The following is a 15,260-nucleotide window of genomic DNA, read 5'->3' as shown; positions in this document are numbered from 1 at the left end:
GAAGAGCAGCCCTGATTGAAAACATTGATGCTGAGACCAGAGCCAACCTTTGGGCACATGATCTACATTCATGGGCCCTCACACACATTTATCCAAGAGCCGTATTTTAAAGACAAATGCTTTAGACTGAAATAAATTATGATAAATACCAATAAGTAGTTATCATAAATTATGATAAGTACCAAGTGCCAGGTTTTATAAGCCTGAGAATTAGGTATGGGGGGAAATGGAAGTCCTTTCTTCTGGGAATTTTGTTTCTGTCAAATAAATCATCATGTTATATTCTTTCTCAAGGAACACTTAGCCCTGGGGTTTCTTACATTGGCACTTACAGGGTCAGTGGAAGTCTCCTGTGGAGACCTTACTTAGTACAGTTTATATCTGTGTATGACAAAATATTTCATGAGCGTCAGCCGGTATTTTTTTAACGTGCAGTATTAATAGTCCTCTCATTACACTAAAATATTTTAAGCAAGTTTTTTCCAGTCTGTAATGTTCTCTTGCAACAGAGAAGATAATAGTGAATCATGTATGGTCACACTATTTGAACTACAAATTCGTTTTTTTTCCCCCTTGTAGCGCTGTTCTGGAAGGAGTGAAGGAATTATACCTGGAAGCTGCCCACCAAAATGGAGATATGATTGACCCAGACCTACAGACAGGTCTAGGGGTACTGTTCCACCTGAGTGGAGAATTTAATAGAGCAATAGATGCATTTAATGCTGCCTTAACTGTTCGGCCAGAGGTAAGTGCACAGCAAGAAACCATAAGGTTCTCCGTTAAAAATAAGCTTTCACAGGATACACTTTGTACGGTTCTGCTACACTTTATTTCCCTGCATCCAATGGTTTAAACAGATCAATACGAAGGATATGCTCCTGTGGCTGTTATTATACTTAAAGACCTAAAATAGACACATGAATTACCTGAGAGCATCAAATAGTAGCTGCTCTTTCATGAGTGAAGTCATTGCTCTGTGAAGTCGTTCCACGAAGTGGTCCATAAAGAGTTTCGAGTAATTCACCACCTTATGGACCTTGTCCATGAGCACTGGATACATGTTTAGCCATCATCCTTCCTCTACAGGGAACATGGGAATATTCTGTCATTGTGGCTAGTACTGGTCGTTAGAGAGCTCTCATTTTGTCATCAGGATTACTCATTATGGAACCGTCTCGGGGCAACCTTGGCGAATGGAGACCGCAGCGAGGAAGCCGTGGAAGCTTACACGCGAGCGCTGGAGATCCAGCCAGGCTTCATCCGGTCCAGATACAACCTAGGGATAAGCTGCATCAACCTGGGCGCCTACAGGTGCGTATGGCGGCAGCCCGAGGACCACGGGCCACGCTCCGGGCGGAGGGGGAATAACCTGAAAGGTTGTTTCCCGTAAAAAACAATCTTCTTTTGTAGGATTAATCCTCCTCCTTCGGTTAAGGGTAAGCTTGGAACCCTCAGATCTTGAGGCCCGTTGAAGCAGGAGCAATTGGCTTTAGCATTTCTCAGTCTTTAGAGAGCTGCAATCATATGAGCATCTTGGAAAATGGAGGTGCCCAGGCCTCCGGAGATTTTGATTCAGTCAGCCTGGGTTGGGACAAGTTATCTAGGTTTTTAAACACTTAACCCCAAGGGTAACTCTGAAAAACATGAACAGTCCAAACCTTCATTTTCCAGGAAGGGAAAGAAAACCTTGGGGGATGGGGCAGGGGAACCCAGCAAAATGATTTAAGAAGGTCTCAAGGCCAGTTTTTGGCAAAGCACAACCGAGAATCCAGGTTCTCTAAACCTAATTTACAAACAAAGTCACTAAAAACCAATTTTTTTAAGGAAACAATTTTAAATGGTTTGTTTATAACTTGAAATGCCTTTCTCCTTCTCTCATGATTCCTCATTATCATTTAGGTCTGTATCATCTCTCTTTTCCCCATCAACAGGGACCATACATGACCTTTGTTTCTTTTGTGCAATGGAAGTTTGGGTGATTTTTTTCTTTCTTCTTTTCTTTTTTTTTTTTTTTTTTTTCTATTTTTCTAAGTAAACAGGTATTACTTTCCCAACTGGGAAAATAGAGAACTAAATGTTAGTTTTAAACCCCACAAAAAATGTAAACCCTGTCTCATTCTCAGAAAGAGCCAGGCTTTTAGAATCAGACAAGCTTAGGTTCAAATCACAGCTCTGCCATTTACTGGTTTTATGATTCTGGGTACGTAACTCTGAGCCTCAATTTCACCTGCTTGAAAAAAAAGAGAGAGAGGTAATAACGTCTACCTTACAGGATTATTGTGCAGGTTAAATGTATTGACCTGGCACAGAGCAGATGCTCAGTACATCGCAGGAATTACCATCATGATTATTATCATTGCTGTCATCATCGGTATCATTATTATTTATATAAGACATCAGAGAGCTACATTCTTCTGACATCTGAAGAATTGCTGTTTCTGAACTGCATTAGGGCATTGGGCCGTTGGCAAATATTGAGGCTTTAGAAACTAGTTGCTGCATTTATCCTAAAAGGATCTTAGAAGGACCGTTAGTTACTGGATTATACTCTGTCCTCTAAAAGGGTCTTGCTCAGGTCAAAACCAGGAACGCTGAGTGACTCCTGAGCAACTGGTTTGTTTTATTTTGTGGATATTGTGAAATGTGTGGCTTGCTGAGGTCCTCCTTACATCCGCTGTGCAAAGCCCCAGTCGAATCTGTCTGCCTCCCTGCACATCAGCTCTCCAAGGCCTGACAATGTCCCTTGTGTATATTAACTTCATTCCTGGCTTCATCTGAGTTCCCTAACCTGATTTTTATCTTTACTCTTTTTATTCACGTATTTTCCAGATACATTTTATGAGACACCTTAGCTCCTTTTTTTTGGGAACAAGGAGAAATGTAAATAAATATATATGTACATGTAGGCATGTTGAATTCAATTAAACGAAGCTTTTTATAAAACTTCTGGATGAGTTTTTCTTAATTGCAGCTACTCAGTGTAGAAAACGATACTTCCAGGGTCCAATAAAGTACTTTCTTGGCATTCACAGATGTAAGCCTCAGTAGAGCAACTATTTGCAGGAGGCCATGAAGGTCCATGACAGGGAGAAATGGGCAACCCTGTTGAGGGGTGAATTTTTAATCCTCAAGCAGAAAGTCTCTTGAACTTTCTGCTTGAAAGAAGCAAGTCAGTGTTAGGGATGCCACATAAAATACAAAATGCCAGTTAAATCTGAGTTTCACATAAACAGCAGATATGTTTTTAGGATAAGCATTTCCCAAATATTGCATGGGACTTACTGAAAATTACTCATTGTTTATCTGAAACTCAAATTTAATTATGCATCATGTATTCTTATGGGCTAAAATTGTCCACCTGGATCAAATGGCAACTTTGGAACATCTCGGCTAAGCATTGTAGGTCTTTTATTGTCATGATGGATATGGGAAATCTTGTAAAGTGATAAACATCTTACTTTTTTTTTTCCTGAGGAAAAAAGACCATCAAGGGAGACATAAACCTTAAATGAATTCTGAAAATAAGTTTAACTTGAGGTGTAAGTGTACGCATAGGAAATAACAACCCTCAACAAAGATGTGGCTCAGAAGAGAGCCAGGAGCCTGTACAAATATTTCTGTCCCCACCAAAGTCTTGGGACCTCTCCCTCAAGAACTAGATGTGTCTGTGTGTGAGCTGCTACACACACTGTCAAACTCACACACTCTGTGAAGACTCAAAGGCAAGCTCTCTCCTAGTACCTTATCCAAGTGAAATAAGAAGAGGAAATGCATGGCCTGAAACTTGAGTATAGCTTAAACTGCTCCCCTTTCGTCAGTCGGAGCTTCGAAGGAGAACTTATATCCATAAATCTTCACCGTTTCAAAAGTAAAGACCCCTTTTTTAAAAGAAAAAAGAAATCTCATGCTTCTGATAGTAATATTTTTAGTAGTAGTGTAATGAGGGAAAGCTACTATATAATGAGAAATGCTTTAAAATGTATGTGTTTTTTATTAATCATGACCATATGCACCCACAATTTAAATTTATTAATATGTATATGTGTGAAACATACATATATAGTCTCACATCTACTCATATGTACAGCCTTCTGAGTCCCCCAAAAGGACTCTGAGTTCTCAGGTTGGGGAACAGGGTTAGACTGTCGTTATGGGAAAAATGTGGAGATGCTTGATAAGGCGAACAAGTTAGACTCTTCGGCTGTCACTCTCCGTGTCCCTCAGAGACCACTGCCACACACTTGTGGGCTCGGAGCAGCGTGGGCAGGATGGAGTGCCAAGTTCTTCCTTCCCCCAGAGTTCTCTCAGACCGAGCAGGATGAAAGGAAATGGAGTTGTCATTCGCGCTGCCACCCTGTGAGGAGGGAGCCAGAAAGGGCCTCCAAAGTAGGCTTTCCATGTATATTTGTTTATAAATCCTCCCCTTTAGCCTCATTGCCAGAAATCCAGAAGAGGGGGTGATTAGAACACCCACTGCCTCCCATGACCCAGGTTGCCACATACAGTACAACCTTTTCCCAGATGCCTTTTATTTCCAGACAGATCTAACAATATCGATGAGCAAATGCTTAGTGCATTTGAATCAGAAATCCAGCCTCACTTTCTTTGAGGTTTCTTACCAGATGCTTCCTAATAACTGCCTTGCAGGATTAAATGATATCGAGTGTGTGAAAAGCTTTTAAGAAGAGTAAAGTAGATACAAATTCAAGCGGGGTCATTATTCTTAGTGAAGACCAGTTTGTCAGATACATATTACACACTTCAGGTGACCTAAGGTGCTACCATGGGCAGACTGAGCAGGTACTCCTGGCACACAAGGGGGGCGAGAGGGGGGCAGCTAGCAGTCCTTTGGACAGCGACTGACGCAGCAGTTGACAAGCTCTGTGTTTGCAGGACCCCTTTACACTTTGAACCACTACTGAGAACCTCAAGAGGGCTTTTGTTATATGGGTTTTATCTATCAATTTTTACCATAGTAGAAATTAAACTGAGAAAGTTTTAAAAGATTCATTGAAAAATAAGCTACATGTTAACATAAATTATATATTTTACAAAGAATAATTTTCCAAAAAAATGTTTAGTGAGAAGAGAGTGGCATTCTTTTAGCATTTTTGCGAATTTATTTAATATCTTGCTTAATAGAAAGCAGACTCTCATATGTGTGCTTCTGCATTCAATCTGTTGGGACATCACACATCATGTAGTCCCTGGAAAATTCCACTGTACATTTGTGAGAGAATGAGAGTGAAAAGGTAAAATAACATCTCAGTATTATCATAAAAATCGTTTGGCCTCACTGATCCCCAGGGTTCCCCAGACAACACTTTGAGAGCTATTGATCTAACTGAATGATAAGAGCTTTCACATAACTTGATTCAACTGCACCTCACTGGAAGATTTTAAAATGACTTCTATTCTCCCCATTACATAGTTGGGGAAACTGAGGCTTGGGAAAGATAAGAAATTTGCCTAAGGCTAAACAATGGGATTCAAGCCCAGGTGCTCTGACAACAAACTAAAGTCAATCCCAGCTGCTTCGCATATTTCTATCACTAACAGGAGAAGTTAGACCACTTTGTTTCTGAGTAGGGCCTGTTGCTTCTTCTTCAGCCCTAGTTATATAATCACATCTGCAAATGGATTACGTCTTCAAATCATTCCTGGATCAGGGAAAATCGAATGCATTACAGAGTTAGCAATGGTTTTGCCATTACTCTTCCTCTCCCACATGACATTCCTAAAATAAAATTTGCTTTGCTTTTTTTTTTTTTTTCTGATTTCACTACATTTAACGATGATTTTTCACGAAAGAATAATGATGGAATCAGAAAGTTGTTCATCTGATGATCCAAAATCACCATAGAGAGGTGATTTAGGATGTTAGACTAAAATAACTTAATCCATTTTGTTCTTTTAAGTTTGCTAACTCTGAAATTTGTTGCATTTTTAAATGTCTGTTTTTCTACCCCCCCTTAGAGAAGCCGTCAGCAATTTTCTCACTGCCCTCAGTCTGCAAAGAAAGAGCCGGAATCAACAGCAAGTTCCTCATCCTGCCATCTCCGGGAACATCTGGTCTGCCCTCAGAATCGCGCTTTCTCTGATGGACCAACCAGAACTCTTCCAGGCAGCTAATCTTGGCGACCTGGATGTCCTCCTAAGAGCTTTCAACTTGGATCCTTAAAGGAAAAGAAAAAAATAAAAAATACTAATCCCTTGTCTGTATAATTATACTGAGAAATGCAAAACTATTTTATGAATTCCAAAAAGATTAAACCAGATGTTCAAAAGGCCGTGGTGGTACAACCCAGGGGAATTCCTACAGACAATGCCCAGTATCTGTTTGGCTCCAAAAAGCACAAAATGTTATATAGAGAGTCAAGGCCAGGCTTGAAAGAAGACTGGAGATGCTGAAGACGAACGAAGATAACGTGACTGTATGTGAATACTCATTTCACAAGCTGCAAGCACATTACAAAACATGTTCTTTGGGTTTTTTTTGTCCCCACTTGCAGCTAATGACATCTAAGAAACTTGCTCATGGGACACCTGGAAGCACTGCCTGAGATCAGGGAATTTGACTATTTCTGAACTGTCCCCTGACATTCTCCCTTTTATAGGATTGAACATAGTTTGGGCCAAGGTGCATGCACAAATATTAACTAAAGAGAGGCATTGCTTAAACCTGTTCCAATTTTAACTTTTACTGTAGCTTTTTGATTCCAGAGAAGGAGCTTTGCTGGCAAAAGCAGTTTTTGCACTAGAAATTTTTGCTGTTCCCAATCAAAACTTTTCTGGGACTGTATATATGCACTTTAATCTTTATGCCTTGCTGGAGTTTTGTGGCTCCAATTTTTAACTTGGGGGTGAAAGATTTGAGAACTCAGCCTTGTTAGATCAATGGACCAAATAAAAATTCCTGAAAATAGTTTTCATAGTGTAGGGTTTTGAAGGAGTGTTTTTCTTAACACAGATATAACATAGGGTATAAATGTGTCAGATCTTATTCACGTGTTTCCTGGGACTGTCTGAACTTAAGCAAAAGATAAGGTATCATCTCTTCATGCATTCTCTGCAGGGCAAAAGTTGGATGATACCTTGATTTCTATTGAGTTAACATTAACTTGCTTAAATGTCATATTTTACTTGCTTTCAAACTGCCCTGCACAGCAATATTTCCTTTAAACTGTTAATATTTTAAATACTATTCCTTAAGAGTGATAAATACATTTTTTCCTAAAAAGTATGTGTTTTCTTAGTTCCATAATAACCTGCACGGCTCACCCTCTTGCATTCTAAGTGATAAAGGTCGGCATAGTCTAACTGAATCTCATTGGACGTCATTGGTTTCGTAGGACAGACGCATGCCCCTTTGGCTCTCATTTTGAACATTTATCAAGTATCAGGAATTCCTGTTGGCAGTGGTGTTTTATTTCACTGGTTACATTCCACTCAGTTCTTCAGTGTTTTGTGCCTGTTGGGGGGCTCAGTGATTAATTATTTGGAAAGACATCGTTTTTTCAAGGATTAGAAAAATTGTCTGAAAAATGCTAACCAAAATATAATTTCACCAATATCCAATTCTAGTAATTTATCCTAGCAAGTTGTCCATTCTTCTTCATCTTGTTTCTTTCCTTCCTTCCTCTAGAATCTTCTCCAAAGCCAACTGATCCTGACTTTTCTTCATGTTCTTTGGTTAGAAATAGCTGATTATATTCATAGTTACCAAGGAAAACAGCATTTAAGTTGAGACAGTTTAATTCGCCGGGGACTTAGCTTCTCCTACGGGAGTGGAGGGGGGGTGTGCATATACACTGGTGCAGTGCAGGCGGAAACTGTCTCCTCTGTTACGTTTGAAGTCCCTGGGATAGGAAGGGGCCGCAAGTAAACATGAAACCACAGATCCTTGAGGCTTACGTATATTCTACCCTATTCTAGTTTATAAAGACAAAGAGCTGAAGGCATGGTTTGCTGAAAGCTTTGTTATTCCCTGTCAAAGCTCACTTGGGCAAGGTGATGCCTCCAGCCAGACAGCAGGAGGCAAAGACATCCAGGCCTTCACCACCGGGCAGCAGTGACGAACCTGTCGTGGTCCACTTCCCTGCAGCCCCAGGAGCAAAGTGAAGCTCAACAGTGTTTGCTTGAACAGTATTCTTTAGCATTTTAGAATCCTAGAAACTCGGTCTTAAAAGGACTCTTGCAACCCATGGGAGCTGCCTGTTTGAATATCCCTGATAGAACAGCATCTGTTCTCAGCGTGTTCCTTCTCCCTCCCTGCCCCTGCCTTCACTAGCTGGCCAGCTGACTTGCATTCAGCACAGTCCATGAGGAGCCTCTACACAGAGGATTCAAAGCCACCTTTACAGCGGTTCTGTTTATGATGCCATTCTATACTTCCAACAGTCACAGCATTTGCAGTAATAATAATGATAGTTTTCTGAGCTTTGCTGCCACTACCTACCTGAAGGCAGTAACAATTTAAAGCCCCAAAGTAGGGTAAATGTGCAATAGTTTGATTTAATTTGATTGTTGTTAAGCAGTGGCCAATTCGGGGCCCAAGTTTTATTTTGCTGTTTGAATACAAAGTAACTTCAAACTCCAAGGAGTTGTTTCAGGGGAGAGTAAACAATTTTCCATTCCCATCATAATTTGGTGATTTGCAGAGCGTTTGGTAGGACTTTATCTAATATATCTAGTGGCCATCAGAACCAAGATTTGCATAGGCTGTTCCCTGTCAGGAAGTGCAGAATTGTTGCCCAAGATATTTTTCAATATTTTTAATACAATTAAGTTAATACAAAAAGGCAAGTGAAAGTTTATAGAAATCAGAGCACCGCCAAAAATTAAGTAGCAAGATTAGAAAAGTCTTCATACATCCTTTTTTTTTTTTTAAGATTTTATTGGGGAAGGGGAACAGGACTGTATTGGGGAACAGTGTGTACTTCCAGGACTTTTTTTCCAAGTCAAGTTGTTGTCTTTTCAATCTTAATTGTGGAGGGTGCCGTTCAGCTTCAAGTTGTTGAACTTTCAGTCTTAGTTGTGGAGGGTGCAGCTCAGCTCCAGGTCCAGTTGCCTTTGCTAGTTGCAGGGGGCACAGCCCACCATGTCTTGAGGAAGCCATCTGGGAGGCAACTCAGCTCAAGGTGCCGTGTTCAATCTTCTTAGTTGCAGGGGGGAGAGCCCACCATCCCTTGTGGGACTCGAGGAGCTGAACTGGCAACCTTGTAGTTGAGAGCTGAGCACTGGCCCATGTGGGAATCGAACCGGCAGCCTTCGGAGTTAGGAGCATGGATCTCCAACCGCATGAGCCACCAGGCCGGCCCCTATACATCTTTTAAAAGTATATACACATTTTTTTAAGGCAGAACTGTTTTTTGGCATCTTATCCTCATGGTGTGAAATTGTCGTTTAAATTATTTTTTCCATTTCATAGGGTCCTTGGTTCCTTTCTGAAGCACTCTGGGAAGACTTTGGGTTTCTTTTTTCTTGTGTTACTGAGTAGCAGCCGAGATCTCTTAGAGGACAGTACTATTTTACAAGAGTGGCTGCTCAATTGCATAGATGTGACTTTCAAGGACTGATTTCAACTGTAGATTGGATGCAAATGCAAAGGCCAGTGGTCATTGCTGAATTTCAACAAATGTTGTAACTATATGTAGTGGGCTATTTCCGCGTTCAGGTAAGGAGGAGGTAGAGGGATAGGGAAGAAGAGGGAAAGGACTAAAGCATCCACTTACTGAGACAATCATATTGAGTCATCATTCCCTTGGCTTTCTCCCAAGATTACTCCCCATGACTCCTTGAAAGAAAGGCAGATCTTGTCCACCAGGAAACTTGAATAGAAAACTACGAGCTGTGCTTTCTCAGGCAATCTGGGTTTCAACTAAAACAGCAAATTAGTGATACTTAACTGGGTTAGAATATCCAGGACACACTCATTTTCACAGTGTTATGCTTCTTTCCTCATTCTTGTCTTTAAAGAGAATTATTGCTTTGAATCTTGGATCCATGTCTAGATACTCCTACTAGATAAATCTTTCTTATATATTCTTGCTATACAAACAACACCTAAATGCAACTGTAGCGCTAGTCCCACTTACAACAGGAACTCCCCACTCTTTACCATGAACTTTGTGAGTTCCTTGGGGATATAGAGAGCAAGGTGGTCATTTTCCATCCCTTCCTCATTTGCCCCTAATCACTTCCACAAGACCGGGCTATCGTTTAACGCAGCGGTTGTTGCTACTGTTTTATACCTTGAAATGCTTCTAAAAGCATTCTGGAAACAGGATATTCTGAAGGCTTAGTTTGTGAGTTTGTGTGCCACCTTTTTGAGGCCTCCTTTTTTAGACATTATTACACATAATATCAACTTTGTAAAACAATTTCAAATTCATTCCCTCTTCGAATTTTACTTCAGTTTCCCTATCTTCTCAATATTTATGGAACCGGTTAAAATTAAACTGTTTTGAATTAAGGAGCAGATACTTTTTTTTTCTTTTTTTTCTTTTTTTTTTTTTTGAGGTTTGGAGATGAACTCTGGCATAAGGTTTGTAAAAAGGCAGCTTTTAAAAAGTAAAACATATAACCTCAGGTACAAAAATAATGCATGCTTTAGTACTTGCAAATCTGCCTACTCAAATATTAACCAAAGCATGCAAGATAACTTTACTGAATGTAAATTTACCCAGTGCATGATTAAGTCTCATAGGTTAGTTTATTTTTCCTTGTTTCTGAACAAGGAAAGTGTTTCCATGAACTTTGTGTTCCAATTTTTCTATTTGCTTTTAATATCCTACCCTTGGGATTGTTTTCATGGTATCACACTGAACTTGACAGATACTCAAACGTCTGGCTTATGCAGTGTTGCAGCCAATGCCAAACTAATTCTCAGAGGAATCCAGGTACTTATACATCCAAACGATTTTAAAAAACCAGTTGAGGCACAGCAGATCCAGAACTGAAGCAAAATCCTTATGTCTATTAAACAAAATTGTGTTGATTGCCTCACACAGTTTTGAGTTCTAAATTCTCAATTGTGCATTTCAAATTTTTTTCTAAAAGTTTAGGACTAAATTAGACATACTGACATTCTAAATTAGGTGGGGAGGTTAGAGTAATGTCAGCCACGTGAAAACCATTACAAGGCAAAGTGGACATGGGGCCTTAATATCCACAGATTTCCCATAACAACTGTGTGGGATGTCACACCATCATCATCACCATGGCCCTATTTTTATGGTACATGAGCTACTTGAGTCCACATCCCTTGGGAAGCTGGACTTGGTCAATATGTCTAAAAACACTGAAATTCAGGGGTGATGAGGTGATTTCATGGTCATTCAGAACAACTCTCAAGTCCTGTCACTGTCTTTTTTCTATAACCCCTGTCCTATTGAAAAAATGTGGAACACGGAGACCAGAAATGGAGGGAGCAAAGCTCAGTAAGAAAATAGAGTTTCTTATGTTAATAACAGCTTTGTCACCATTTCATACACTCCTACACCCCCACACACCTACATAGGAGCTTAAAGAATTCCTCAAACACACAGCGAAGACCCTTGTGTGGAGGCATTAAACAGTTAAGAGGGAAAAAAGCAAATTAAAATGTGAGGTTTAACAAACTCTCATATGGTATTTTCCTTTGAAGTTAGTTTCCACCTACTGCAACCTTTGCAAAACTACCAAAATAACACAGTCTAGAAGCAAGTGCCCCAATCCAGAAGTGTTTTCTCAGGACCTTCTCTACAAGAGAAAACTAACTTGCAATGTTACAGTGTGTCATAGCAAAACCCTGACAGGCTCGGTGGGATACTTTTAGAAACCACTCAAAATAATGTTAAAATGAACAAAAGAACAATGAGGCAGTTCTTTGCTCAACAATAAAATATGTGGGGTTTTTTGGTTTTTTTTTTTTTTTGCTTTGAATTTCTTGGAAAGGGAAATGGTGTGACACAAAAAGGAATAAGGGATATATGCACTCAACTAGGTCATTTGGCAATTTCACTGAGATATACAAAATTTTTGCAGAGATACCATAAAGGAATTGTGCCATGTGAGAAATGTGTTCATGACTGAATGTGTTACCAGTAGTTAAAGGAAATATAGCAAACGTAAATTTTTACCAGCTTCCTTTCAATTTCCCCCCATATCATCTAACCCAAACCCTCCTCAATTTTCATTGTCCAAATTTGTTTACATAGGTTGAAAAAACAACCTGATTGATTTAGTAAACTTTTTACAAACTATAACAAGCATTTATTAACTATTTAGAAAAGATCTTTCTATATATTTTGTATATCTATGAATACTGCATATCTAATCTAACCTAAAAATACTGTTTTGAGATAAATTCTTCTGTGATGCTGACTTATCATACTCAACAATGTTTAAAATCTTGGGATTTCATTTTTAAGCTAAAATAGATAACAGAAAAATCTAGTTAAGTATTTGCATTGAGTTTCCAAATTAAAACCAATCCAAATTAAGTGTCCTATAGTAAATTAATGGCAATGGGGGGGGGGGCGGTGAAAGTCATTGGCATACTACGTGATAATATATCTGTGTATTTAGTGAAATATTATGTATCATAGCACAACTCTGTTGGCTATTAATGCTTCTTCTTAGTATTTCCTTGTGTTGCTCTTTGAAATAAAATTACTACCATAAAAATAAACTATCATATTGATGTGTTTAATTTACTCAGTTGGCTTATAATTTACAAAGTACCAAGATTAAGGTAGTATTTTTGTACTATTATTGGAAGCATGTCTTCCCTTTTTCACATTATTAAATTGTATTTATATATTTGTGCAATTTTAAACTATGTTTTCAAATAAACTTTGTCTGTGGCTTCAAGGTCTTTTCAGAAATCTTTCAAAATGAGATTTGTGGATCAGAATTACTTCAAACCAAATAGAATCCAATTTGTACTACTGGTTAAAAGGCCCTTTTATTGAATATCGTTACATATGATTTTGCATGAGTTACCTTGAAATCAGAAATGCATTTTTAGATATAAAACAAAACTTTAAAATCTTCCCCCTTTGTTAATTTTTAAAGACTAAAGTATTATTTAACCTGAAATTGGATTTTGTGGGGTTTCTTTTTTTTGTTTGTTTTTTTCTTTGTAGAATAAAAGCATTAAAATATATTTCAGTTTTAGGGTCTGTTTTTTTTTTCCTTTTTTCTTTTTGGTCAGTCAATAAATACTCAAGCAACTATTGTGTGCAGGTGCTGTCCTAGTGTGGGACAGTGGCTAAGTAAATTAAATCCAACTTGCCCTTGAACAGCTTAGATTTCTGTGAGAGATCAATAAATACTTTAACAAATACAAATGTCACATGCTGCGAAGTGCTAGAACGAGGCAAATAAGGTGGTTATTATTATGAGAGTGACTGGGGCTACTTTACCTATGGTCAGGAAAGGCATCTCTTAGGTCACATTTCAGCTGAGATTTGAAAAGCAGCAGCCAGCGAGGTGGAGTTGGGGACAAGCATTGCTGGCAAAGCCAACAGCAAGTGCAAGATGCCAGGACAGGAATGAGCTTGGTGTGTGTGTTCAGGCAGAAAGGACGCCAGGATGGCGAGAGCTATGAGCTGGGGTGACCTTACAAGAGGCCCTGACAGGGCAGATCATAGGAGGCCTTCCCAGAGCAGCGTAAAGGACAGATTTGCCCCCAAGCAGAGGACAGATGCCACTGAGATGGAAGCGGATGTATTTCCGAAACATTTACTAGTGTTTCTTGAATGGTCAGGTAGGTGATGGAGGAACAGCAGGCTCAGATGAAGAGAGAGGGAAACTGGGGCACCCCCTCTCCCTCTTCACTGTCCCCTTTTGATCAGAGACAGCACTTAACCTTGGTGGAATTCCATTTTCTCCTCTATAAAATCCAGCTGGACATCTTTCTTTCCTGCTTCACTGTTCTTCTATATAAGGTAAAAGTCCACCTGCCTAGTGGTGACGGTGGCTCCTCTCCCCACCCCTTGCAGAACTCAAACCTCTTTTAATGTTTCGTACCCCCGCTTTTAAACGTGAATTCCATTAATTTCCTCAAATAGCTGCTTCACTCCATGTGTGTATATAAAAGCAGCCCAAGGTTTGAAGGGTTCTGTACACTTCTTTCCAAGGCTCCATAAGGAATTACCTTACCTGTGCAGTATTTCAGGGCTCACAGAGGACTTTGTTTTTCTCTCCTTTTCTTACACCTCAAAACAAATAGTGCTGCTTGGTACTCATCTTAATGAATGAGAACGTTGGGAACTAATGGTTAATTTTAGTATTGTGCCCTATGGAACGAAATCACTGATTCTCAGTGGGCTTGAGTTTGCTCACCTGGGTTTAGAAAGGTGGAGAATGGTCAGTGTGACCTTCTGAGCTGAAGCTGACATTCACTGAAACCTACCATGTACCAGATTCTTAAACCAGATGTTTCTACTCTGCCATTTTAACCCCAGTGGACATCTAGAACCAACCTATGCCTTTACCCTACAAATAATGCATCCAGTCCATAATTAATATTACTGCAAATAATGAACATAATAGCAAAAACTGTGCCTGGTGAAAAAAAAAAATGTCTTATAGATTAAAAACTCACTAAAGCTCACATCTAATACTAAAAATTGCAAAAACTGACCCAGGAAAAAGTAAGCTTGAGCGATGTTACCAAATGAAGACTAAGCCTGCTCAAAGTAAAATTTGCTATTGATTACAAATTGACAAAGGAACAAAATCTTCACAAAATTTAGCTTTGTAAAATTTGGCCTGGGAAAGCTGGACCCAGTGGAAATAATGGCTGCAAAAGGGAGATTTGCAATAACAAAGATTATTGGGAACAGGGAAATTTAGATGAGGACCGGATACTAAAAGATAACTCAGCCTGTCCTCATAAAATGTACAGAATTGATACCAATTAAACTAATTTCATTAAAATAGAAAGGAAAAATATAAAAGCTTGCAAAGAGTTCAACTAGATAACTATTTCATACCTCCTCTTCTCTCCTCAAATCCCATGTCTCCCCATACTCCCTCTAAGCTGGCGATCTTGCTTGCTATTTCCCTGAGACAATCAGAACAGGCAGGAGAGAATTCCCAGACTCGGTGGCACTCTAGCTTCTCACTGCTGCGTCTAAACTCCGGGTCTCTGCCTCCTCCTGCCCCCACAGACAGGCTTCCCAGACCCCTGTCTAAAGTCATCTCCGACTTTGGCACCAGGTCCTATCAACACTTCCCCCTTAGCTGATTTCAACTACATTCTTCAATTG

General features: G+C 39.5%; 1 protein-coding gene across 14 annotated transcripts in view; it reads left to right on the top strand.

The window, feature by feature from the left end:
* Positions 1–12,855, top strand: part of PEX5L (peroxisomal biogenesis factor 5 like) — a 203,524-nt gene extending 190,669 nt beyond the window's left edge. For all 14 annotated transcript variants that reach the window (XM_088794548.1, XM_088794547.1, XM_088794550.1 and 11 more), the window contains 3 exons: positions 580–745; positions 1,154–1,311; positions 5,977–12,855. In XM_088794548.1, the coding sequence (XP_088650674.1) occupies positions 580–745; positions 1,154–1,311; positions 5,977–6,181 (529 nt within the window). In that variant the 3' untranslated portion in view covers positions 6,182–12,855. The remainder of the gene's footprint in view (positions 1–579; positions 746–1,153; positions 1,312–5,976) is intronic.
* The last annotated feature ends 2,405 nt before the right edge of the window (positions 12,856–15,260 follow it).

The sequence above is a fragment of the Rhinolophus sinicus genome, chromosome 17 (assembly GCF_057876585.1).
Source record: "Rhinolophus sinicus isolate RSI-liver-muscle chromosome 17, RSI-T2T, whole genome shotgun sequence".
Lineage (NCBI taxonomy): Eukaryota > Metazoa > Chordata > Mammalia > Chiroptera > Rhinolophidae > Rhinolophus > Rhinolophus sinicus.
This window is presented reverse-complemented; position numbering and strand designations above follow the sequence as displayed.